General features: G+C 42.8%; 3 protein-coding genes across 3 annotated transcripts; 2 read left to right on the top strand and 1 right to left on the bottom strand.

Moving 5' to 3' along the window:
- The first annotated feature begins 1,426 nt into the window (after positions 1 to 1,426).
- On the top strand, positions 1,427 to 9,489 carry LOC105019750 (transcriptional regulator ATRX). The gene is made up of 14 exons (XM_029116866.2): positions 1,427 to 1,698; positions 2,130 to 2,255; positions 2,422 to 2,514; positions 2,836 to 2,898; positions 3,033 to 3,191; positions 3,404 to 3,553; positions 3,755 to 3,913; positions 4,038 to 4,193; positions 4,389 to 4,513; positions 4,672 to 4,869; positions 5,018 to 5,204; positions 5,340 to 5,437; positions 5,542 to 5,601; positions 5,888 to 9,489. Exons 1-14 carry the CDS (start codon positions 1,668 to 1,670, stop codon positions 8,693 to 8,695), a joined length of 4,413 nt encoding a protein of 1,470 aa, XP_028972699.2. The 5' UTR covers positions 1,427 to 1,667; the 3' UTR covers positions 8,696 to 9,489.
- Positions 9,490 to 10,971: 1,482 nt separating this feature from the next.
- LOC105019693 (dynein light chain Tctex-type 3-like) lies at positions 10,972 to 12,742 on the top strand. The gene is made up of 5 exons (XM_010886052.3): positions 10,972 to 11,133; positions 11,441 to 11,482; positions 11,814 to 11,937; positions 12,031 to 12,108; positions 12,217 to 12,742. Exons 1-5 carry the CDS (start codon positions 11,098 to 11,100, stop codon positions 12,291 to 12,293), a joined length of 357 nt encoding a protein of 118 aa, XP_010884354.1. The 5' UTR covers positions 10,972 to 11,097; the 3' UTR covers positions 12,294 to 12,742.
- Positions 12,743 to 13,307: 565 nt separating this feature from the next.
- On the bottom strand, positions 13,308 to 19,503 carry LOC105019694 (cytochrome b-245 heavy chain). Its single transcript, XM_010886055.4, has 13 exons — positions 19,459 to 19,503; positions 19,271 to 19,363; positions 18,663 to 18,773; positions 18,378 to 18,462; positions 18,109 to 18,257; positions 17,418 to 17,599; positions 16,979 to 17,105; positions 16,793 to 16,885; positions 16,325 to 16,578; positions 15,803 to 15,965; positions 15,321 to 15,467; positions 14,893 to 15,017; positions 13,308 to 14,754 (listed from the first exon to the last, which is right to left on the bottom strand). The coding sequence occupies exons 1-13, from the start codon at positions 19,501 to 19,503 to the stop codon at positions 14,637 to 14,639; spliced, it is 1,692 nt and encodes a 563-aa protein (XP_010884357.1). The 3' UTR covers positions 13,308 to 14,636.
- Positions 19,504 to 25,293: the final 5,790 nt, after the last annotated feature.

The following is a 25,293-nucleotide window of genomic DNA, read 5'->3' as shown; positions in this document are numbered from 1 at the left end:
GGTGTTTCCTAACCAGAAACATGCTAGAACATGCCAAAAGTGCCTAATAGAATCTTGCTTGCTTGTGCTTTGTTATGCTCACTTTCTTTCCTATGTTCTAACTACTCGGCTTCACTAGCTTCAAATATATTGAAGCTTGTGGGTTATCTTGTCTTACTTTTAAAAATCTTTGGTCATTGTCCATTAAAGTAAAAAAAAACAATGTCTCGATTACAGTGGGTAAATTACTATTTACCTTTAATAGAGAGACACCTAGAAATGATGTGCAATGTTCTTACCTATTATTTACCCAAAGGCAACTGCTGTAGGCCACTGATTTAACCCTAACAATACCAACATTCATATTTCAAATAAAAATCCACCAAGTATGATTCAGGTTTATAATAGTACAATTCACATTGAAATGGGGATTTACTGTCCAATGATTGTAGTATAATTATGTTTATAGAGTTTTGAAAAACAATTGACTTACATCATATGGCTTCATTAGCATCACTGCTATTGAAATAATGGGAGTGGAAAAGCCTACATGGCAGAATCATGCCCAAAATATCAAAGTCAGATGTGATGACATCCTCATTCTCTAGTGTTTCACATAGAATATGGGATAATATTACAGGGAAATAACCATTATTGTTATTAGAAGATAAACAAGTACCATGTACACAGATTCTTGTTTCTCTATTACAATCCAACCAGTATTTATACCACCTGTTATGACTGCAACTGAGCATGTATGGCTATTTTATTTTTCATATGTAGTGCATCCATAAGGTACGAAATATTGTATCTACAGGTGATCTGTCCATCTAATTATTGATACAGGTGCTGTTCCAAATACTATGCACAATGTAATACTATGGCTCAAGAGAATATTTTTGTGTGTGCCATAGTATAACTACTTTTGTTAGAATAAACCCCAATGCAGTAATGCTAACCACATGTCAGATTTTTATATGCACAAGATTACAGAATATAACAGTATGCCTCTGAAAATGATCAGGCATCTGGTCAAAATCACTGATGCAGGTCAGCCTTCCACGCTGTCGGTGGGCATATTACTACTTATGTGTCCAGATAAACCTCCAGCCAGGCCGTTGTTGTAAATACGAATATGTTCTTGACTGAATTGCCTGTAAAATAAAAATTAATACTAAATAAGTATTTTAAACATAGACCTGTAGTTGGCATTATTATATTTTTATTACATATGGACACGGAAACTCCTATGTATTATTTATATTAATGAAGACCAAGTTGACTGACAAAGCCATGACAAATTTGAAGAATTTAATAAACCACTTTACAGCTGAAACGTGTCCCTGAAGCTACTATAAAATGCCAATTTTAGTTACTGAAAGCATGCTGCCTAAGGCTCCAATTACCCCTTTTAATTTTGAAATGACTTTATGAATGTAGGCATTCGTCCCATTTAAATATACTGTAAATATGTACGGGGATCCGCCAAAGGACTAGGGGAGACAGAGCAGGAAGTGGGTGAAGGAGTAGTGTCCAGTTTTGGGACCGAGTTATTGAAACCCGTAGTAGCATGATTTTCGTTGCTACAGGTGAAATGTTGTTTACATCCGGGTTGTTTCGGATGAAAACAACACCCACTACTACACAAGCACTTAGCAACAGTGTTGTTAAGCCGATTAGACACCACGATGGCAGGGGAGACAGAAGACGAAATACCTGGTAAACTTGTTACATATCTTACGCACTAGTTTGCATATGTTTCAGGATGAACATAAACGTTGCCGCTTGCTAGTGATGAGTACTAGCTAGCTAATTAGCTAGCTAACGTTTGCAACCTGCATGTGTATTGCAGGCAGCCTTTATAAAGAAATTAGCCAAAGTTAACGTAGCTACGGTGCAGTAATGTACAGTCCACTGACATTTATCTAAAATAGATAGGTAGCTTGCATCAGATCCAAGTACAGCCTCTCTGTGTGCCGTTATTTACATAAATCCTGAAGAATAATATGGTTCACAGATAACTAGTAACACGCACGTTAACGTAGCAGCTACAATAGCTTGTTCTGGTGGTTGTGTATTATGTGTAGGTTATCTATCTACTGCCAGTGTTGTTGCTATTTCAGGTATGTTTGTTGCTTGTTTTCTAACAGAATCGGGAGCAGTCTTTACCTTTGGGAAAAGCAAATTTGCAGATAACGTCCCTAGTAAATTTTGGCTGAAAAACGACATACCCCTGAAAATCTCCTGTGGGGATGAGCATACAGCATTGATAACAGGTCAGCGTTTTTCATATTGATTGTGGGGATCAAAGCCATATAGAATATGCAGGCCACCAATACTAAATAAAAAACAGTACTTCATCTCACATTTCAAATGTAAGTTGATGCCAATAAAATGCTGCTCAAGTGCAGCAGCTGAGTGGTTGTATTTTTTTTCCAACAGAAAATGGCAAACTTTTCATGTTTGGCAGTAATAACTGGGGTCAGCTGGGTTTGGGGTCAAAGACCACAGTGAACAAGCCCACTTGTGTAAAAGGTTGGTCTGAAAATTAATTTTTTGTGTTTCATATCTGGACCTTTACTGCTGGCAAATACAGCTCATCATCTCACCTTGAATGTGGAAAACTGAAATAATCTACTTGTATTTAATTTTTACCAACAAAATTAGTTTTGGTGTTTGTACATTGTAAATGGATTCTAGCAGCAGAAGATAAAAACAGATTTGTTGGTGCTGTAATCCTACATTGAGGTGTCTGTAATCTGGTAATCTAATTTTGTTTTAAGGAAGGATGATGAGGTGAGAGAGGGATGCTATTGTAGTTAATGGCAGTCTTTCTCATTCTTGTCATTTTATAAGCTTTGAAGTCTGAAAAGATTTGGCTTGCAGCCTGTGGAAGAAATCACACTTTAGTTTGCACATGTAAGTAAACAGTTTTTATGAAATAGAAATAATTTGGCCTCTGAATACACAATTTTCTAGTAACTGCGCTCTACAGCAAAATCCTTGTAACAGAACTGAGACTGAGCTAGGTTTTGTCTGATGTGTGTACACAGCTCGGGGAAATGTGTACTCTACTGGTGGGAACAATGAAGGCCAGCTAGGACTGGGGGATTGTGAGGAGAGGACCACCTTCCAATTGGTGGATTTCTTTAGTTCACATGGACCAATCAAAATGCTTGTTGCTGGTTCCAACACCTCTGCTGCCCTCACAGGTATGACATTAAATTGCCACAATGAGAGTGTTTTGGTTCATAGTGACGAGTAGGTTTCCAATGACAACCGTAGAATGAAAATTCAGTTCTTTTTTGTACCTTGTGTGCCATCAACTGCCAGCTATTAGCGTATCAATCAACTATCTATATTCCCTTAGCTCATCATTCCATTCTTTTTGCTGAGACTAATCATAATTCCGGCCTTCTTCTAGAAAGTGGTAAGCTGTTCACGTGGGGTGACAACACGGAGGGTCAGATCGGTCTGGGGAAGGAGATGAATTCTTTGACCCCCCGAGAGGTCACTGTGGGTCGGCCGGTTTCCTGGGTGTCCTGTGGATACTACCACTCTGCTTTTGTCACTGGTGAGACGATTGTACCAAAGCCTGTACTTAACATCTGTCAACAGGGCCTGCGTGTTATCAGTTCCACTGCATTTTAGGGATACGGAGCTACCCTATAGCTATTAGTTGGTAGAATATTGTTTTAGGTTAAATATGATCATATAGAATTATATTAATACATTAAATCAATGAGGGGGCGTTGTGGATCCTGTTTTTTAACAGTTGACGGGGACTTGTACACCTTTGGGGAGTGCGACAGCGGCAAACTGGGATTGGCCACGGGTCAGTTGGCTGGGCACCGGGTGCCCCAGCATGTAAAGGGCATCACAGACCGGGTGACCCAGGTGGCATGCGGAGGTGGGCACACCGTGGCTTTGACTGGTAGGCAGCTTGGTAATGTGTGTAAAGAGACTTGATCCTTTCCACGCAAAGTCGATAAAAAAAAAAGAATGGAAAGTCGTGTTTAAACGTCTAACCTGCCCGTCCCCGTTTGATGGGACTCTAGAGGACAACCTGTACACTTTTGGCCTGGGTCAGTTCGGCCAGCTGGGCCACGGGACCTTTATCTTTGAGGCGCGGCTGCCCAGATCGGTGGACCACTTCAGGAAGGGACTTGTTCGGCACGTGACGTGTGGGGAGAACCACACTGCTGTCATCACAGGTAAACGGAACACCTTTTTGGGCCAAAACATCCTAATTCAGAAAACGTTACAAAGACACAGTGAAAGTGCTAGCTTTTATGCAACAGCAGCACTACTTTTTATTTTCAATTTTGAAATAACCTCCCTTGCCGCTTTCATTCATTTCCTGCGTCTGTTAAGTTCATTAACATGTGACCTGGTTGTCATGGCTTCAGACAGTGGTCTTCTCTACACCTTTGGGGATGGAAGACATGGGAAGTTGGGACTTGGCGAGGAGAACTTCACCAATCAGTTCAAGCCCACTTTATGTCTGCGCTTCCTCAAGTATAACGTCCAAGCGGTATGTACCTCATGCATTTAACTCGCGGCTGAACGGTACTGTAAGACAATTCCACTTTAACGTCACCGCAAGTCTTTCACGTTTATTTTCAATTATTTTGCGCCTGTGATGATTGCTTGTGCGGGATAGAGGTCATTTTCACTTTGTGTGTGTTTCAGGTTGATTGTGGGGGTTGTCACATGCTGGTTCTAGCCAAGCCTCGAGATAAGAGCTGCGAGGAGGTGACTCTGGAGGAGGGTGATGTCACAGAGGACTACCTGGACAAGTCCTTCACTGAGCTCCTAGGGGACACCCTCATCTTAACCCCTGCTACCCTGAAAGGGAGCCTCTCTGCACGTGTCAGGAGGAGAGAAAGGGTGATTACAGATTCCGGGGGTCCGTCCAGGGCCTGTTGGAACCCTTTAGACTGGAGTGTTTGTTTTAGCATTAGCGCAGCTCATAGGAGAACCATCCTTTGGCTAACTAAGCTAACCCCGCTAACTGACCCTTTTCTCTGTGTTCCAGGAGCGCTCCCCAGAGCAGTTCGGGCTCATGTTCCGCACCCTGCCCCCTCTGACATCCAGCCGCCTCGACACCTCCTTGCCCGTGTCCAGCCAGACCATCCCGTCCAAGCTGCCCCCCAGGGTGCAAAGCAACGGAAAGGTGTACAAAGGCATTCACCAACCCAGGAGCGCTGGGCCTAGCAGCACGGGTATTTACACTCAACCGCGTCGCATTCCATTCCATCACAGGCATATACGTTTTGAATGTGGAACCAAGGAAACATGCGCACGTCCCCACTGCGACCATTCAAACTCTTCCCTGAGCTTATTTTTCTTCACATCAGAAAGGAGGTCCGATGAAAGAGACGTCGGCGCCGTGGAGAACGCGACGGACACCGAGAGCGTTAAAGGCCTGGGAGACACCACGGACCTCCTCAACATGGTGAGGAGAAGGACGGGGCAGCGTCTACCTTAACCTGGTGTTTCCAAAATGTTTTACAAATGTTTAAATTTTTTGAATTTTTATTTTATTTCTCTTCACGGCAGACTCATGTGATAAAAATGGACCCATGTGACAAGACCCTGACGCTGTCTCCAGTCCAGAAGGTACGTCGCTTACACAGCTTTTTTTCATGTTATGGTGAAGAAGGTTCCGGACACACGTCATCGTGATTCCCCGGCGTGATCAGTTTCAGTCCGAGCACGATTAAGGGCAAGCTCAGCTTCATCTCTTAATTTCTACTCTATACATTTGCGATCTATTTCATTTGCTCTCTGTGTTTTGTTTTTTTCCCCCATTGACTCACGCCGCCTTCTCTGCATGCCTGTTTCCTCTAACACGTGCGCCTTTGTTTTTGTGTTTTCACCCTTTGCTTTCTGATGCTGGCGTTAGAGGAAGGGTAAGTCGGTGAAAGAGCACGGTATGGCTGGGGAGAGCCCGGGGAACTCGTCCTCTAGGAGGACGGTTGACACGAAGCGTCGGGCCCTTCCCACTGAGCTGCTGAGGAAACCCGGTGAGAGATCTCTGCTGGCTGAGGAAAGCCCGCGCCGCAGGGCCGCCCAGGGCAAAGGCAGTGGCAAGGAGAATCTAGTTACGACTATGGAGGAGATAAAACCAGCCAAGCCGAAGGCTGGCACTGCCGCGCCCAAGCCGACCGGCTTGGACAACGCTAGCGATGCCAAAACCCGAACCCGTCCCTCTGTACAGAAAAGCCGACTGCTCGTGGCGGAGAGAAAAGGCAAGGAAGTGAGGGAGAAATTTGTAGCAGAATCTAAGGCGTTACAAATGAAGAGTCCAGCCAAAAGTCAAAGTAGAGATGTCAAAAATGCCCCCCTAGAGGTCAACCCAAAATCCACGAAGGTGAAAAGTCAACTTACAGTGGGACAAAATCGACATTTTGGCCTTAAGAACACACCAGAAGGCAAGAGTAGCACAAATTCCCGAGACCTTAAGCTAGCCGATGCTCTGAGTGTGAAAAAGACGACCAAATCAAAAGAACCAGTGATGGTATTGGAAGTGCCCAAGGAGTCCACGACTGAAGAAGAAAAGGGCAAACCGGAGACCGCAGAAGCACCTGAGGGGACCTCGCAGCGCACCTTACTCACCGGAGTGGCCTGTCTGGTGTCAGGGGCGGGGCTAGCGGCGGCGGCCAGTCAGGCTGGTTCTCACCAAGCGGGAGACCCGGCCCGGAGACAGAGCAGGGCAGAGACGTTCACCAGACAGATCGCTGAGGGGACACGGTCTTCCTGGAGCGAGTGCTCTGAATCAACGGCCTCTCAACCTGGAGGAAAGAGCATGGCAGCCGCCGCCCCGGGAAGCTCCGATCAGGGGGCCGAGGAAGAGGAGCGCGGGTCCTCAGCCGGTCCACCAGACAAGCGGGGACGTGGGAAGAGGAGAGGGGAGGGGAGCACCTGCGAGACGGAGAGCGGCGACGGTCGGACGTCGACCAGGCAAACGAGCGAGGGTAAGGAAGACGAAAGTGAGGGAGGGGTTGGAACCGGTGCAGGAGGTGGGGATGGAGGGGAGGAGTGCGTGGCGGGGATCAGTCACCAGATTACCGAAGAGGGTGACAACACTGTGAAGGTGGAGGATGGTGGGAACTCTGAATCAGAGGAGGAGAGGAGAGGAGCAAATGAGCACTGGAAGAATGAAAAGGAGCAAGGCCAAAAGAGTGTGCCGGAAGTCGCCGAGGAGGAGGATGTTATGAGTAGCAGCGCGGCAGGAGAGGGAGAGGAGGTGGAAGTGAGTGAGGGTGAGGAGACTGAGAGCAACTTGAGTGAGGATGAAGAGGAGGAAGAGAGTGCGGAAGCATCGCAGGGTGAGACTAGGAGCAGTAATCAGGAATCTGAGACTGAGGACGAGGGAGAGGTAGAGGATGGAGGGAAAGTGGAAGCAGAAAGTGAGGAAACAAATGAGAGTGCAGAATCTGTAGAGGAAGATGAGAGTGAGGTGGACAGTGAAACGAAGGCAGAGGATGAGGAGGGTAGTACTGCAGAGGATGAGGAGGATAGTACTGCAAAGGGAGAGAGTAGTACTGCAGAGGGAGAGCGTAGTACTACAGAGGGAGAGCATAGTACTACAGAGGGAGAGCATAGTACTACAGAGGGAGAGCATAGTACTACAGAGGGAGAGCATAGTACTGCAGAGGGAGAGCATAGTACTACAGAGGGAGAGCATAGTACTGCAGAGGGAGAGCATAGTACTGCAGAGGGAGAGCATAGTACTACAGAGGGAGAGCATAGTACTACAGAGGGAGAGCATAGTACTACAGAGGGAGAGCATAGTACTACAGAGGAGGAGAGTAGTACTGCAGAGGGGGAGAGTAGTACTGCAGAGGGGGAGAGTATTACTGCAGAGGGGGAGAGTATTACTGCAGAGGGGGAGAGTAGTACTGCAGAGGGGGAGAGTAGTACTGCAGAGGGGGAGAGTAGTACTGCAGAGGGGGAGAGTAGTACTGCAGAGGGGGAGAGTAGTACTGCTGAGGGAGAGAGTAGTACTGCTGAGGGGGAGAGTAGTACTGCTGAGGGGGAGAGTAGTACTGCTGAGGAGGAGAGTAGTACTGCAGAGGAGGAGGAAGAAGATGTGGGGGGGGCTGAGAGTGAAAGGGAGGATAAAAGTGAAGGGGATGGAGATGAGAATCAGGGTGAGGAGGAAGAGGATCAGGGTGAGGAGGAAGAGGATCAGGGTGAGGATGCGGAAGAAGAGGAGGAGGAAGAAGAGGAGGAAGAGGATCAGGGTGAGGAGGAAGAGGATCAGGGTGAGGATGCGGAAGAAGAGGAGGAGGAAGAGGATCAGGGTGAGGAGGAAGAGGATCAAGGTGAGGAGGAGGAAGAAGAGGAGGAAGAGGATCAGGGTGAGGAGGAAGAGGATCAGGGTGAGGAGGAGGAAGAAGAAGAGGAGGAAGAGGATCAGGGTGAGGAGGAAGAAGAAGAGGAGGAAGAGGATCAGGGTGAGGAGAAGGAAAAAAGTGAAGGGGTGGGAGAAGAGGATCACCGTGAGGACGAGGAAGAAGAAGCAAGAGAGGCCGAAGAAGAGAGTGCAGCCAAGGCAGAGGACGAAAATGAGGAACAATCAGAAAAACAGGAAGAAGAGGAAGAGATTGAAAAAAGGAAAAACAAAAGTAGCAGGTCCAAACTGAGGTCAGGGAAAGGGGAGGCCTTCTGGGAAGATGTTTTACCTCAGTACCTCAATCTCAAATGATGGTAACAAACCGACTTCACGTGACTGTTCCAAACTGGTGTTGTTGGCCAACTCTAACACTTTTAGCTGACTATTCGAATGCCTTTTTTGTAACTCCAACTGTTTTATTTATTTAATCGTTATGATTTGAGTATTTATTTAGGTCAAATTCATGTCCACAGCCTTTTCTATTTTATATATTCAAAAAAAAAAATTAAACCCCTTCTTTGATCATTACCAATACTTGAAAATTACTTTTAGTAGACTTTGTTCTCTGAACTTTTTTCATAACTGTTTTGATGTATGTATATGATATTACATAATTGTTTTGTAAAAGTTTTTTTAATAAATATTGTTTCTGCGAAAAGAACAGCGACAAGAACTTCTCCCAACATATACTGCCCATATCGTGTCATTTCATTCCGCCCGTTCTCAACACATGAATACATTGTATGGTTTGCATTAAACCGTTCCAGTAGCAGGTGGGATGCCTTTTATTTATTTCTATCATTTTAGCCCAGTAGTAGCTTTATAGCGCTGTAATCCCTTAGCAGCCATCATGTCTTCCTCCAGTCCAATTAGTGCTTAGTCTTCTTCGTGTGTGTGCATGCGTGTATTCTTGTGCACACCTTCCATTTTCTCCCTTTTGACTACATGTTCTGTTACGCAAATATCAATTGATTGTTTGGACCAATCTGCCTCACTCACTCATACCTTTTTGTAGGATTTAGGAGATGAAGAGAGGGGTGAAGAAGAGGATGATGATGAGGAGGATGATGATGATGAGGAGGAGGAGGAGGAGGAGGAGATTAACACAGAGGAGTCTGAGGAGACAAACGGACAGCCGTTAGCGTCTCTGAGCCAGTCAACGTCACCACCCTTCCAGGTTTGTAATCCGACAGACCACGTTAAACCAGTTGTCGACTTGCTCCTTACCTACTTAAATGGAGTGTACTCTTTCCAGGCACCGCAGGATCTGAAAGAAGAAGCTCTACCCGTTCAGAAAGGTAAGGATGAAATTATTTTCTGAAACCACTGACAAGCGAGTGAACGGTCTTCCAACTTTTTATGTTGTTAATCGTTTCCCATCTCTGTGCTGTGGGTGGATTAGTATGAAGTCTAAGAGTGTTGTTTCTTGTCGGGGAAGGTGAGCCCGGTCGATTGGCTCCGGCAGAGCTGAGCTCTCCATCCTGCACCCAGCCATGGAATGGAAGGCCACAGGACAAACCAAAGAGCCAACCAGAGGAACACCGAAAGGTAAGACACAAAAGCATCTGAACAAAAAGTACAAGTTTAAGAACAGAACCGCTTTATACAGCTGTGTTAACGTCATTGCAACGTATGTCAACGTCACACTTTGTTCTTTCCTCTCTCCTGTCCTCAGCTGTCGCTGTTCAAACGCCTTTCCTCCTCCAAGCTCAAGCAGGCAGAGAATGTCAAGTCCCCAGCAGAGGGAACCGGTGTTGGGAATCTGCCTGTCAGTTCCAATGGTCCCTCTGCAGGACTGGAAAGCAGAGACCCAGCAGAGAGCCAAACTTTCTGTGCTCAGGCCCCTCTTAGAGCCCCGTCTGCCCCAGGTGGTAGAGGTAACCACTCTGCCACCTGCAGTCTACTGTGACTCTATTTGATGGCTATTGGAGGACTTGACTGGCAGCAACAACCAATGAAAACTCTTGTGCCTTGTGTTGAAGAGGATGCTGGTCAATTTGAAACCATAGGCAACTACACTTTCACCACTAGCTAAAACAATGTGACCTATTTATTTACATTCAGTCCCAAAAACGTCCTATATGTAAATGTTAAAACTCCCAAACATTTATTTAACCACAGTGTGTTTTTATGATGTTGTTTTCAAAGTGCATTTTAAAACTGTGACAATTTCTAAAATATTTATTGCTGACTGAATTACCCAAAATGCACACTTGCACTTTAAAAATAACGTTATAATGTGTTTTCAGGGAAATGTGAAAATGTATTGTGTGTCTTCTGATTTTTATATATTCCGATTTTGATATAGATTATATTTTCATTGTCTTGTAAACAAATTTGTCTCGTACATTTATTACAGCTCTGATGTGACCATCATTGATTTATTTGCATATAGGTAAAATAACCATATTCAAAATTTAAATAGTATTTTTATTTACTTAAAATGTACTTAAAATGTAAAATAAAAATAAAATGTATAATGATAATGTAAAAAAGCGCCATCTTCTTTTGTCCCATGTTGTTTACAAGCTCGCTCGCTAGATGGCAGTGTTGGCAGAAGCTCAGTTAAGTTTGTCTTTTCCTCCACTTGTTGACCACATGTGACAGCAAACAGGAAATATACACAAAACGACCGTTCATATCGGTTGATACAGAGAAAGCAGCATCTCACACATTATTATAAAGCTAATTTTCTCGCTTTCAAGAAGGCAAGAATGGAAGAAATTTCCGGCGAAGAAGTAATGAAGATGGTAATTTTGTTGCTGTGTACTTGATACCTGGCACAACGACACCAGACAGCTAACGTTAGCTAGCGCGTTAGGCAATTCTGCTTACCATAGCGTAAAATATATCTGGTTGACAGCTTACACTGTAGTATTGTTGTCTGTCAGACAACAAAAACCATATGCAGTTAAGGTGGACCAGACGACAGACCAGCTATGTGTGAGCTGTGTGTACTACATTGGAAACCATAATCTATTTTATTTGTATATAACTGCATCGCTGTTTAACTTGTTAAAAGTCTTGTTTAGACTCAATGTTTTACATTGTTTTTAGGGCTCTTTCAATTCGGAGGAGGCTAGTAACTCGGTGAAAGAGGTAAGTACATTCTGTTGAGAATCAAGATATTGAAGCAAGTTTGAATAAACAAACGGGGATGTGTTTTGTGTTTTTAAGTATAATTTCAGTTACCAATACTGTAATTGACAGAGGTATCATGTGAAACGTTATTGTCGGTGCCCTAGAGGTGTTGTGATGTCTGTGCCCCCAGATGAGACTACTGATGCACTCCTATCCCAGTTTAGACATGACTCTGAATACAGAACTGTACACATCAAGTCCCATGCTCCTGCCTGCAGGGGCCAGCCTTCACAGCGCTGTCTGTGTGTGTGTCTCCCTCCCTCTCTCTCTCTCTCTCTCTGTCTTGCAGTGTATACAGAGTGTCATCGGAGAGGAGAGCTACAGACAGGACAGTGTTAATCAGTGGACAGCCAAGATTGTGGAGCAAGCCCTCACCCTGCTCGTCAAACAGAGCAAATCATTCAAGTACATCGGTATGCCGTCTCCCGTTGTTCAAGCGTGACAAATAACGCCAGTGGTGAAACGTGTCACAAAATAACTTAAAACTCCTGTCTGTTGCGTTACAGTAAGCTGTGCCGTCATGCAGAAGTGTGGAGCTGGTCTGCACACGGCTAACTCCTGCTACTGGGACACCGCCGCTGATGGTGAGATGAGACTTTGCAGTTCCCTGTGATGTTCACTAAAGCAGCCCGTCTCAGTAAATTCAGCCGTGTTGCAGCGAATTGACCCCATAACTGTTCTCTGCCACTCAGGAAGCTGCACGGTGAAATGGGAGAACCGGACCATGTACTGTGTGGTCAGCGTGTTTGCTGTGGCCTTAATATCTTAGGCAAGGACCAGTCGAGGTCCTTCCGTACGAGAAACAAAGTGCAATTCCGCAAGAGGCTACCAGAGTATTCAGTAATAAGACTGTTTAGTCTATGCTGAATCGGACGAGCAGACTTGAGTTGAAATGTTGTCTACCTTGAAGAGACTATTGACATTCTTTGCATTAAATCACAAAACTGCTGGCTTTTAAGCTGCTTTCTTACATTATCACCAATGTCCCAACTTAGTTTAGGGTTGACCTCCTTGATACAGGCCAGGATAAAGAATAGGCATAGCGAGATTTAGAATGTGGGTGTTTGATGCCAACTACTTTTCTTCAAAACTACGATGTGTCATACACTTACATGTACTTTCATTTGTGAAAACTTGAAGTTGTAAGATGATCATTGGTTTGGGTCACCTGCTACTCTGTAATTAAATAAAACATGTCTAATGTTGTTTTCAGCTGAATCTGTAGTGTTCTTATATTTCAGTCAGGTTTCAGAAGATCAATTTAAAATGAAAAATTATTGAAAATACAAGCCTTAGAGGCGTCGCTAGGATCACAAAACATTCGGGGCTTAGGCCCCCCGCCGCCCCGCCTGGGACAGAAAGTACAGGGTTTTGAATCTACACGCGGAAAATTACACGCTAGAGGCCTAGACGTCTACATTGTCATAATGCACGATAGGGCTATTCATAAAAGAACCGGGGCTATATCCTCGGATGCCCAGACCTAACGACGCCACTGCCAAGCCTATAGTTAGGAAGTTGTGACATTTTAAACAGGAAGTGCAGACATAATCACTTCAGCACATGGCATGATCAAAGGGGAGTTTTATTTTTGACTAAATCAAAATATTGGACCATTTTCTTTAACTTTGTTAAAAGAAAATGTGCTGCACATATGGCAGGAAAATCCCCCCGTCCGAAATAAAAAGGTTTGAATCGAAGTCTCACTTATTTAAAAGAAATTGAACGTATTTCAGTGTGTACAGTAGTGCAATGCTAGCTAATAACCATAAGATTGTCGAAACCGAATCTGAATCACTTTTATTTACTAATTAAATTTACACATACTCAGAATTTTACACAAAAAAAATCCTAACGTGGAACATTCTTACAGAAAACACTTTCACACGGAAGGACATTACTATCAGTCCACAAGACATGAGTTACATCAGTTAGATTCCTTCTGCAAAAGCTTATCTGTTGTTTCTGGAAGTTATTCACATTTATTTTCCCCAACTTCTTTAAATGAAACAAAAACAGGCATTCACTCACACATATGGTAAAGGCTGCAATGTTTTTTTTATGATTGTTTTATTTTCGGTGTTTAGTTCTGTTAAATTACATTGTTTTGTATTTTTTGAAGTCTTAAGATATTCATGTTACAAATGTGAGGGTAGACAATAAAATACACATAAATACCACCCAAATAAATGTCTTTAGTTTGACTTGAGTTTTGCACTGTACTGTAGCTGATATGCATTGAACTTCCATATTATGTACATGATATTTTTGTGTGACTATTACATGAAACTCCTCAAATACATTCCGGCACATACAAAGGTATTTCTAACAAGCCGCAATTCCATACTTTATGGAGTGGGGCTTCAATGGTAAGCCACAGGCAACCATAATTTTACTCACTGGCACTTTTGGTTCATTGGACTTTTCTGACCTCAATAATAAGAGGAAAGCTGAACCTGCGTGGTCAGCAGACATTATACATGTCTCCATGTGTTCACTGGTCACACAGAATTACTGAGAATGAAATGAACAGAAATGCGTCCCTTTGCCCAGCTCACGGAAACATCGCTGCTATAGATTCTGCAGAGGTAGTAACCTAAACCTCACACCAAACAATTTTGTTTGTGCTAATTTAATTACATTCATACTTTTTACAGCATCTGAAACAGGAAGGAGAACGGTTTTGAAACTCGAGAGTTTCCATGTTTGCACATTTATATTGCAGAAGGAGAATAAGGTACTGGCCTGTTGTGGTAACTATGTTAAGGTTCGGTAACTTCTTGGCAGATTTATGCAATCCATTGTGAAAAGTCAGTTTGGGGAGGTATTGTATTGGAGAAGTTCAGGATCATAATAGCAATTGCTCACTTCTGTTTCAGTCCTGAAACTGATCTGATAAATGCATCTTAGGTAATGACATATGGCTTGAGATCAATTGTTCTGTTTCACTCCAAAAAAGTACAAAAAAACATATTTCAAAACAGTGACTGCTTGGTAGAACAGTTAACAGTTAGTAATGTGAGGTTGCTGGGTCCCTGCAACTGAGCAAAGCTCACTTTGATGACCTAAGTATGAGCTTCCCTAAATTGTCATCAATGTTATTGGAGGAGTATTAGAAATTCTCCTTGTTGAAGATGAATTTGACCCCAGCTTCAGAGTGAGACAGACACTGCTTCTCCAAGGCTTTACCCAACATGGTAGGACCGCACAGGAACACACCTACTTTAGTACTGGACACACACACACACACGTCATGATTATTCATGTAACACATTTTGATGTTTAAGTACATATACCAAAATGACAGTAGATATTTTATGTCTCAGGTGTACGCTAGTTGTGTTAGCTGTGGTTTTATAGGCACTCACTTTGGATGCTTTGTCCCAATAGTGCTGAACTCATTGTCCCAGTTTGGTTTCCCATACAGAGTCTTCTGCTTCAGTCCTGTGATAGGGTCGTTCTCCGCCTCATGATGAACTCTAAAGTGGGCCGCCTTTTGTAAAACAATAGGATTTTCATTTTATAATTAGACAGTGTTCCACTCCCATCTACAGACTACGGTTATGTAAGCGATAAGGCACGAGGGGGTGTGGTATATGGCCAATATACCACAGTATGCCACCGTATATTGGCCATATACTAAAAACCCCTAAGACGCCTGCCATGCTATGTTAAACTGGTCATCGTCATGCGTGAAGATGTAAAACTTCATGTCTTTGCTGTGTATCTATGTGTCGTTGAGTCAAGCGCAGCACGATTAGCCAAATGTGTCATTGTAGTTGTGAACGCGGCCAACCTCGTTCTCTTTCCAACGGGTCAGGTAGATGTTGTAGCTTAGGAAGTCCGCCATGTTTTTCGAAGTCATCTGTCGCTCCAGGGACTGCAGCAGGTCAGCGAACCATTCAAAGGCCTGGGTCTCAGGGCACAACCAGTAGAAATAGATCTGGTATGGAGGAGATTGAAGAAACAAGAGGCAGGTAGCATAGCGGTTGGAGCATTGGGCCCATGACTGGAAAGTTGCAGGTTCAATTCCCAGGGAAAACAACATGCTGTTAAATATGCCTTTAGCCCTTGAAGTGCCTGTACATTTAAAACCTTTTTTTTTTTTACATCTAACAATATGTGTAGTGTAACCAAAGGAAGTTGACATAAGTAATGTCCGTCCATTATTGCAGTGTGGTTCCTGTCAAGAGGGATATTGGTGAAATTAAATGGGGAAGTACACTAAAACGGTTATGGTGAGAGATCCCAGTCAGACAGCCAGGGTCCCTATCTCACCTTCTTGGTGAAGACGTTCTGGTTCTGCTGGATGGTTTTGTACCACACCGACTTGAGAATGGAAGCGAATGGCGTGACCCCGATGCCGGCACCGACCAGCATGACCACCTCGTAGTTGAACACATCCTCACTGGCCGTGCCGAACGGACCGTCTATCAGCATCCTATATGCGGGGAGACAGTCGCGGTTGGAAAAGTGGCATTTCTACAGTAAAACGTTTACAAATATATTGAAGAGTTGCTGGCTTGAAAATGACACGAAGCTGCCATTAAAATGTACTTCTGTAAAAAAACATGTATTCGGATGCACGTTACTTCCCCTGGCTTTAACTTCACACTAAACACCATTACACATTCCACATCCTTTTTTGTTTTTAAATGACAGCCCGCAATGTTGTCATGCAGCGACCCAAATTCCAAAATGGGGGCATAAAAACTCTAATTAACCAAATCGCTATGTAACTTTGCTAGAGCAAAGTGGACGGGTTCTTCACTCTCTCTCTCTCCGCTTTCAGCCGCATACTTAGGCAGTTCCCACGCGTCCTGGGTCTCGTCCTTGTCCCCACCGCAGGCCTCGTACAGGCCCTGAGTCCAGTCGCCCACGATGCGGATGTGGACGCTGAAGTGGTCCTCCTCGGGGGCGGAGGTGAGGGTGAAGGGGTGCCACTCCAGCGCGGAGACGGGCGGACACTGCATGAAGACGTACTGGCCCACTTCCATCTTGAAGCCCTTCATCTTCATCTGCAGCTCCAGGGTCTTGGACGGGTGCATAACCACCTGGGGGGAAAGGAAGTGGAACCGTTGGGTGTGTCGGTGTGAAGGGCACAACGCTGTTTCCCAGACACCTTTCTAACAATAACTAAAAAACAACGCCTTCCCTCTTTTCGCACTGGCTTGTAGCTGAGGAAAAGGGGGCCGCTAGACGAAGAAAACGACGACAAAGAAATGGCCTGTTGGAGTGTAGAGTCTAGTCGTCAAGGAGAGCACTGACCTTGGTGATGACAACCTTCTGTTGGGAGCGATAGAACCGGACCATTCTCTCGCATACATAGAGGATCATGGGCCCCACAACCCACTTCCATGTCTGAACAGTAAAACATCAGAAAAATCATTGCCACATAAAAAGAAGCATCACAATCCTCAAGTCGTGAAATTGCAAACATAAGTATCAGCTCACCATAGGTGGGTTCCCGGCAAATTCCGGTTTAGGGCAGAAGGTCCCATTCTCTCCCCATGTTTCAAAGTGATCGCGACACTGAAACGGATTGTGTGCCTGGAGATTTGTCTGCCCTCGGACAATTCGCCTATGGCAAACAACAGAGATTTAGAAGGAAAGAACTGTAGCTTTTTTCAAGATATGTTTTTGTTTTGGGGCATGTTATAGTTGATTCAGGATGGGTGCCGTGTGATAGATACAGAGGAGTATTTTTGGTGGAAATAGAAGTGGGACGAATTCTGACCTAAGCTATGCCGCAGCAGTATCCAAGACGACCTAACAACACTTGTGTAATGCTTGTTTACTTGTCATGTGATGTTATTATCTCTGTTGAACTCATGGCTGTCACAGTGAAACAGTGAATATGCACGTCCATGGTAGTGGGTTGTCACTGACTCACCCAAACCCGTGAAAGACGAGTCCGATGAAGAAGATGACGAACAGATGGTGGGTGTACCAAAAGACCTCAAAGTAAGACCTGCGGATGACCTCCATGGACGATGTTATGATGAGGATGAGGGCCAAGGTGATGACCACGCCTGTTAAACCCGCAATGGTGGTGAACATCACTATGGTCGGGTTCTGAGCCAATCAGGGAGGAGGATTTCAGAAGTCATTGGCAATAATATTAATAACAATACTGGATGAGTAGTTCATAAATGCTGTCATGTTGATGCCTCTGGGGGAGTATGGAGGCGGAGTTACGGAATACTTAAGTTTATTAAGGAAGTTCATGTTGCAACATGCTTCCCAATAAACCACTGAATTTCCTTCAACATAACTGAAAGTGATATTTCTGTTAAACATTTTATGATGAGCATCTCCAGGGTGATTCTAGGAAAGGATATTTTTTGTGTTTTCAATGCTATAGTAGTTCTATCCACTCAGAGGCAACAGTACATGAGTAATGAAAGAATAATAGCATGTAATGGAATGGGAATTTACTGTTTGTTATTATTTTACAAAGAGTGAATATAATGTCACATGTTATGCATTTGAAAAGCATTTAAAACTGGTACGTAACAAATGAATATGTGTCACAGGCAGTCGAAAACGTAATGAACAATCAAGATGTTTTACAGAATCCTTACGGTCTCGTTTGTTCTAATGGGGTTCAGAAAGGAGGCATTGTCTCCATTGCCGATCTCGGACAGGACAAAAGGCAGGAGGCTACTGTTCCTGTCCAGCTGGGCCCCCATGAACCACTCAAAGTTAAACAGGTGGGCAACGATATGGACCGCTGGAGATGCGCACAAGAAAAGCAGAAATAAAACCGATGGCTCTGGTTTGATGGCAACAAATACCCCAAAAATCAAAATGAAACCAAATGTAGACAAAACACATTAAGTCAGTTTGGTACCTGTATGAAATCCTATCATGTAAGCCACCAGCTTGTGAAAGGTGAGGTTTCTGTCCAGTTGTCGAGCGGCTGTGCGACTGCAATGCTGAATGTGGAGGAAATGTTGTTGGAGGGTTAGTTAAGCAATTATTTGTAGCATTGTGTGTGTTTTATAATGAGGGGTTCAGGGTAAATGGTTCGCAGGATTTTCAGTATTTCCCAAGTGGGTCAAGTCTGTAATACTGTGAAAGTCATGACCTTTCCCATCCTTCCCTAAATCTACGCCCTGGGTCGGGGGGGTTGTACCTGGATGGAGCCACGGAGAAAGGAGAGAAGATTTCTACAAACTGGCAGCAGAATGAGCATACAGTTGAAGTTGAGACAGGCTGCAGGAGCCCTGGCCCAAGAGAGGGCTTGCTGTTGAGACAAGAGAGCAGGAGAAGAAACAGGGTTCATTAGTCAAACAAAATAAATTCACTGGTAAGGGGTACTTTGGTACTGAGAAAAAAGGAGGGATGTCGACAGAGTCAGTTTCACTTCTGGCTGCTGTTAGCCTAGCCACCTGGGCTGACAGTGGAGTACGTGCTTTTGCCCATGCAACCATCTGTGACCACAGGCTAAAGATAGGTTATTAACTTGTGATTCGGTTTTTGTTTTAAAAAAATACCTTAAAAAAGATTCTCGACACCAATTAATATTTTGGGTATGTACGATTCTGATTCTGAAACACACAACATCCAAATTTAATAATTTTGAGTGGATTTTAATATCCTTGCTAAGTTAGTCCATGTTGACAAATACTCCTGATTAATAATAACATATCTACACAGTGGGCTTGAGCTTTACTTATAATCTGTTAAATCATTTCTAATACAGAAACAATCTTGAAACAATTAAAAAAAATTTAAACTTACCCCAAGTAGGACTCTTGTATAGAACCATTTGTCAGTAAGGAAGGCCATGTAGAAATGGACAAACAAGAAAGCGTTGATCCCCAGCCATACCAGCTAAAACACAGCCATTTTACCTGGTTAGAACAGTAGACCAGTACATCCTAATCAATAATGCAGATCAGCTGTGGATGTGAATTTGACAGACTTACAATGACAAAGATCGAAAGTCCCTCGTTTGCAGCAAAGTTACCCATTGTTATAAGAGAACTGAGTGTGAGAGAGAAAGAGGATTATTGAAGTAGAATAAGGCAATGATAGTCTGAGCATATATAGTGGTCTGGAGACCAGGAAGTTTCAAACAGGTTTGATTTGTCATTTTCACAACAACCCCAGTGAGTAAGGGCGTATCTCAATAGTCCAACACATCTTCCTCTTTTCATATAATTTACACTGATCTGAAAATAAAACAAAAGGTGAAAGCAGCATAATGGGTACTCATTTTGGTTACACATAACTAAAATGATCTCACACAAGTGTGTCATTTTCAGATCATGAGAGATAAAGTGGGTCTCTATACCAATTATTTGCTTTAACAAATCCAGCTTTATCCAACTGTGTGTGTCGAAGAAGGAAATGAAAAAAGGACAGAAAGGCAATTAAGATCACTGAGATATCCCCAAACTGTTTTATTTCTTCATAGAAGAAGCAACAACTTTGGTCATCTTAAAATGTTGCTTCATGACAACCTTTTCATGTCATTATAAAGGCATTGATGTTGAACACTTCATCTCCATGGCCACAGTGACTTTTAGCTCAGATTAGGTAAAGATTGATTTAAAAAAAAAATATATTGTTTCTTATATTTACACACGTAGTATTTGTCAACATGGACTAACGTAGCAAAGATGTTAAAATGCACTCAAAATTACTCACAATTATTACATACACGTGTGTATAACCTATATATGTTTATATCCTAAAGCAAACATGTGATTTTCTGACACCTGATGATTTCAGAATGGAATAATGATGTGTAAGTGGTTTGACCATCTACTTAACAGATATTTAGAAACAAGCCGTTTCTGAATACCTTTTTCAAACAACGGCAAACCCCCCCCCCCCCCCTTTTATTTTTATTTTACCAGATTACATAAATCGGCTCAATTTGATAGTTTCTCTAAATTAGCTTACCTAAACTATTTGCTCTAACTGCGAATAATCGACACCAAACGTACAGCATCAACATTTAGACAGCCGCGCGCCCATTCCAAGTCAGTCGAGATGGACATGCTGTGGCTGTTCTGGTTTCCGTGTGGACGTGCAACCAACCCAAACATTGCATGTGACGCAAGAAGCATGTCAGCACCCGGGAACTGAGCACCATCACCTTACCCAACGAGATCTTATGAGAAACGACGTTAAGGCTATCTCAGGTAATAGGTCTACTACTCTGCATGCGTGTTTGAGAAACAATATATAAAAGTTGACTAGTAAATAATGATGCATCTGGTTTATACGATCTTCACATTAATCACTTGCCAAACAATCATCAGCCTTATGCAAATCTCTTTAGTGACCACAAGATGTCTCAGTACTACACAATTTCTTTCAAAGGACTTAAAAGTAATTGCAAAAAGAATTGTTAATGTTCCACAATTTCAAAATGTTAATATATTGAAATACACAGAAATGTCTTGACTGAATGTATGCCACTCCGTTTGGCCACAGGGCGCAGTCCAGTGATCCTTTACTCTTGACGATGTTTTAAGCTTTGTGGAGAAGCAGCCCAGCGGAGGTCCAAAGGTTTGTCCAAACAGTTGGACCCATTCTAAAATAAAACAAGTTATTTCCCACCAGACCAGATATACATAAATAAAAAGTTGAAAAAGTTGAAAGAAAGCAACTGTACTCAGCATTATTGGCTAAATGAGGCACACAGTTCCGCATATGGTACATGTCCTTCAAACTAACTAATCCTTAACCAAGTGCTGAACCATTTATTGTAATAGTTCAGTAATAATGTGTCTGACTGTCTGAATAAAGTGCATGGTTAGCAAAGAGAATATTCTACATATAATGGATTTATGATCATCATTGCCCTCGCTAGTTTGTGTTGAAATTCCCTGGAAAATATCAGTGTTTGTCAAAGATATTGAGTAATTAAAAAACCAACGGAATCAGTGCATGTTCTTATAAGGCTGGAGGCTTTGAAAAAACACAGAACATAGATAGCAAGAGGCAGATTGTAATTTCAACAGGCTGCATTTCCCCCCATCCCAAATTGTTTTCGGTGGCTAGGCATACTTTAGACTTAGAATGTAAATATGTTTGTGCCATTTAGTTAGCCAACTAGAGAATACATTTGAATTACTTTACTAGCTATACTGAACTTGTCATTATTATTTTTATTTGGACACTGTCCAATGATTTGCATAAACACTGCTCCATGTGTGACAGACGTGAAAGAGTCTTGAGACACTGTGGTGAACGTTATGCTGCCTGCAACATCATCCAGCATGACCGGTTTGGCGGTGATGATCTGGGGAGGCATGTCCTTGGAGGGTCGCACAGACCTCCACATGCTGGCCAACGGTACCCTGATTGCTGTTATATCCTCAGACCCATCGTCAGACCTTACACTGGTGCAGTCAGCCTCCGTCGCCGTCAAGTAGCACCACAGACTGTCCAGGAGCTCACTGATGCCCTGATCCAAGTCTGGGAGGAGATCCGCCATCTCATCAGGAGCATGTCCAGATGTTGTCGGTAGTGCACAGGCACGTGGGGTCCATACACACTAATGAGTCACATTATGAGTTGCCTTGATGAAATTCACGCAAGTTGGAACAGCCTGTGATTTCACTGGATTACTTTTTCGGTGTGAGTTTGAATCCAGGCCTCAATCGGTTGGTGATTTTGGTTTCCAAGGACTGTTCTTTTGTCATGTGGTTCTCAGCGAATTACACAATGCACAGTAAAGATTTTGATCTTCAATATATTTTGTTCATCGCGACCCGATGTGTGATTCAAGTGTTCCCTTCATTTTTGAGCAGTGTAGCTTGGTTGTGTTGTAGTGGGGTAATGTAGGTTTCTGGACGTAGCCCAGATGCTCCAGTGTAGGGAAGTACTAGTAAAACAAGACAGTGAAATTAAGGAATATATTACATTTAGAAAATCTGAAAAATCAGCTTAAACCTCCCTAAAAACACACTGCATCATTGAGAGAAGTAGGGTTGCTGCAGCCCCCATTTTACCGTCAGCACCCCTCTGTCGAGATCTTCACGCTAACAAATCGTTTCCACGCTGCAGGAACAGGTGCGCTTCACCAACATAACAATTCTAGTGCGCTCTCTGTGCAGCCCGCTCCGAATACAAATTGACCGGTCTTTAAAGATGAATGTACAGATACAGTAGACTCATTGAAAATGCAGAAGGGACAGAAGATATTATGTCTTTGTGATGAAACTGACATATTGGATCACAATAAGATGACCTCTCTGTCATATGATGGTATTTACAACAATTACATTTCTAGTTATAAGAAATTCTAATTATTACCTGACAAAATTCTTCGTATAGACAGAATTAGCATTCCCTGCAGCTCCAGCTCAACGTAATGAAGACCATGGTGTGAATACACTGATGATTGATGCTTTCATGTCCGACAATAGAAAATTGCTTCTCAATGGGAGAGCTTGTCTTGAGAAAGGCCATGCTGTTGAAACGCATCAACATTCAAGTCTCCATTCGCATCTCCATTCCTTTCCACACACAATGCATGTACGTCAAAAGTCAATCTTATCCTGCGTTGTAATGTTTTGCCATAGAAACGTGTGGTGTAACAGTTGCTGTCTAGATTACACACACACACGCACACACAGACACACACACTCTCCCTTGCACTGTCTCTCACTCACCTCATTTAAACCATAACACTGAGCGGCAGGCTATTCTTCTGCAGCTAAACACTGTTTTTGTTACTGTGGATCTATTTCATATGGTCTTGAATGCTGACCCCAGATGTGGAGTCATTAGTCTCTGGCTGTATCCTTGGCTCTCTTGTAGTGACATGACCATGTTCCATCTAGCTGTTAAGTCTATCATAGTGCATGTGCCTACAGAAATTCAGATAGGTGTGCTCGAATCCCAACTAGATGTTACTATAATTCCTTGGGTCCAACATTTTTTTTTTACTGAGCTATGCAAGAGCATATCTTGCCTGTGCAGAAAGGCCACACAAATGAGTTTTATCTCTCTCCCTTGAATCTTTTTTCAGTCAATGTTGCGTGCCAACTTCAAAAAGCGAGTTGTCTGTTTGAGCTCTTTCCCATCACCCCTGTGTTGTACGCATGTGGATGTGTGTGCGTGTGTGTGTGCGTGTGTGCGTGTGTGCGTGTGTCTGTGAGAGTGCAAGCGAGACTGCGTGCAGGTTTGTGTTTATGTCTGTGTATTTCTAGCCTTATATACATATCCTCACTAATATATTCATTCATAAAAATCTAATTACTGGATTGGAATAATGAGGGGGTTGTACACTTTGATTTGAAATGGATTGAAGGGGGGAGAGAAATGACAGTTTTCCAATCAATGCTTAATCACTTCTTTTCAGTCTACAACATGCAGGCTTTCTGAATTGTAATTGTTCTGTGCTCTATCCTAATGGCATCTCATTGGTTGCTGATTTGCTCAAATTGATAGAAGGGGATTTTGATTGGTCAACAGTTAGGCTACTGTAGTAAGCTTTGTGTTTTGATCAAAGTGATAAGGACTACTACAGATAGTGTGGAAGGCATACTAACAGGCTGGTTTCAACATATAGCCATATTAGGTTAAGGGGCAAGCATTTAGTCACACTGAATTCAATGAGTTATTTAACGTTTTATAACTCCATCTGAAGATATGAGCTGCAGAAAATTGGGAGTGTCAGGGGAATATATATAAAAAGAATGTTCTGAGAATGTCTCAAATATAATTGCTGGAGAAAAAAGTATTCTGAACCCATACACTGTCTTCTTTTGGTCTTGTGATACTAATGCAATGTTTGAACTGGCTTTCATTTATTTATTTTGGAATTAACCTTTAGTGCCTCACTAGTAGTCATCACAAGAGTTGTAAGAAATACTTCAGAACTTAACATTACATTTCCATTTTATAATGAGGTGGGTCATGGCTCATCAGAAAAAATTCAAAATACAGGCAAAACATATATATTACGCAGTATATATTTTTCATCCTGAAATCGATTGGTTCTTATAAGAGTTTATTATAATTACTACATAAAATATCATTACGGGTCTCTGTGGGCCGATGTCGATAACATACAGGCTCATTCTGAGTCAAGGTATCAACATAAAACGTTTGTTTGTTCTGGTATACACTGTTGTTACTGTACTGTAGAAGTACAGCTAATCCAATAAAACCAATTCCAGCGCACGGTGGGGAAGGGTTGAAAGGCCGGTGAACGAGGAGACCCTAGCCTGAAGATGCCCTTACGTACTGACCCAGAATTTGTATTTGTGTCAGCTGCATTAGTGATGGGGTTACTGGCAGTCCTCGGTTCAAAAACATGTTTTGCAGTATCTCATATTTACTTGGATTAAATGCACAGTAAGTGGAGTTTAGTGTCTCCAAATATATTCCTGTATTCATCTACCTTATTTAACACAGGACAAATATAAATATATTCTTTATAGTACAATTGCTGTTTGGATTGTATTGTCACAAATTAGATGTGTTTTGTGCAATGGCTTTTGTCAATGGTATTAGGCTTCACTATGGAATAGTGAGCCATTCTAAACACATTATAGAGGAAAATAGAGCTTTTGAAGTGATCAGGGGTCCATGCATGAACTTGTTGCATCAATATCTATGTAACAGGCTGTATTTTCACGTCCCTATTACTGCCTTGGCTCAGGACACACTGTAAAAGGTCACCATTGTCTTTGTTTTGCCTCAGTTTAACCAAGTTATCCAATTGAAATAGTAAAGTTAACAGAGTTAACATTAGTCTGGTGGTGTGACGTATTAGATTTCAATCAAGTGTACGG

Source organism: Esox lucius, chromosome 22, assembly GCF_011004845.1.
Source record: "Esox lucius isolate fEsoLuc1 chromosome 22, fEsoLuc1.pri, whole genome shotgun sequence".
Taxonomy (NCBI): domain Eukaryota; kingdom Metazoa; phylum Chordata; class Actinopteri; order Esociformes; family Esocidae; genus Esox; species Esox lucius.
This window is presented reverse-complemented; position numbering and strand designations above follow the sequence as displayed.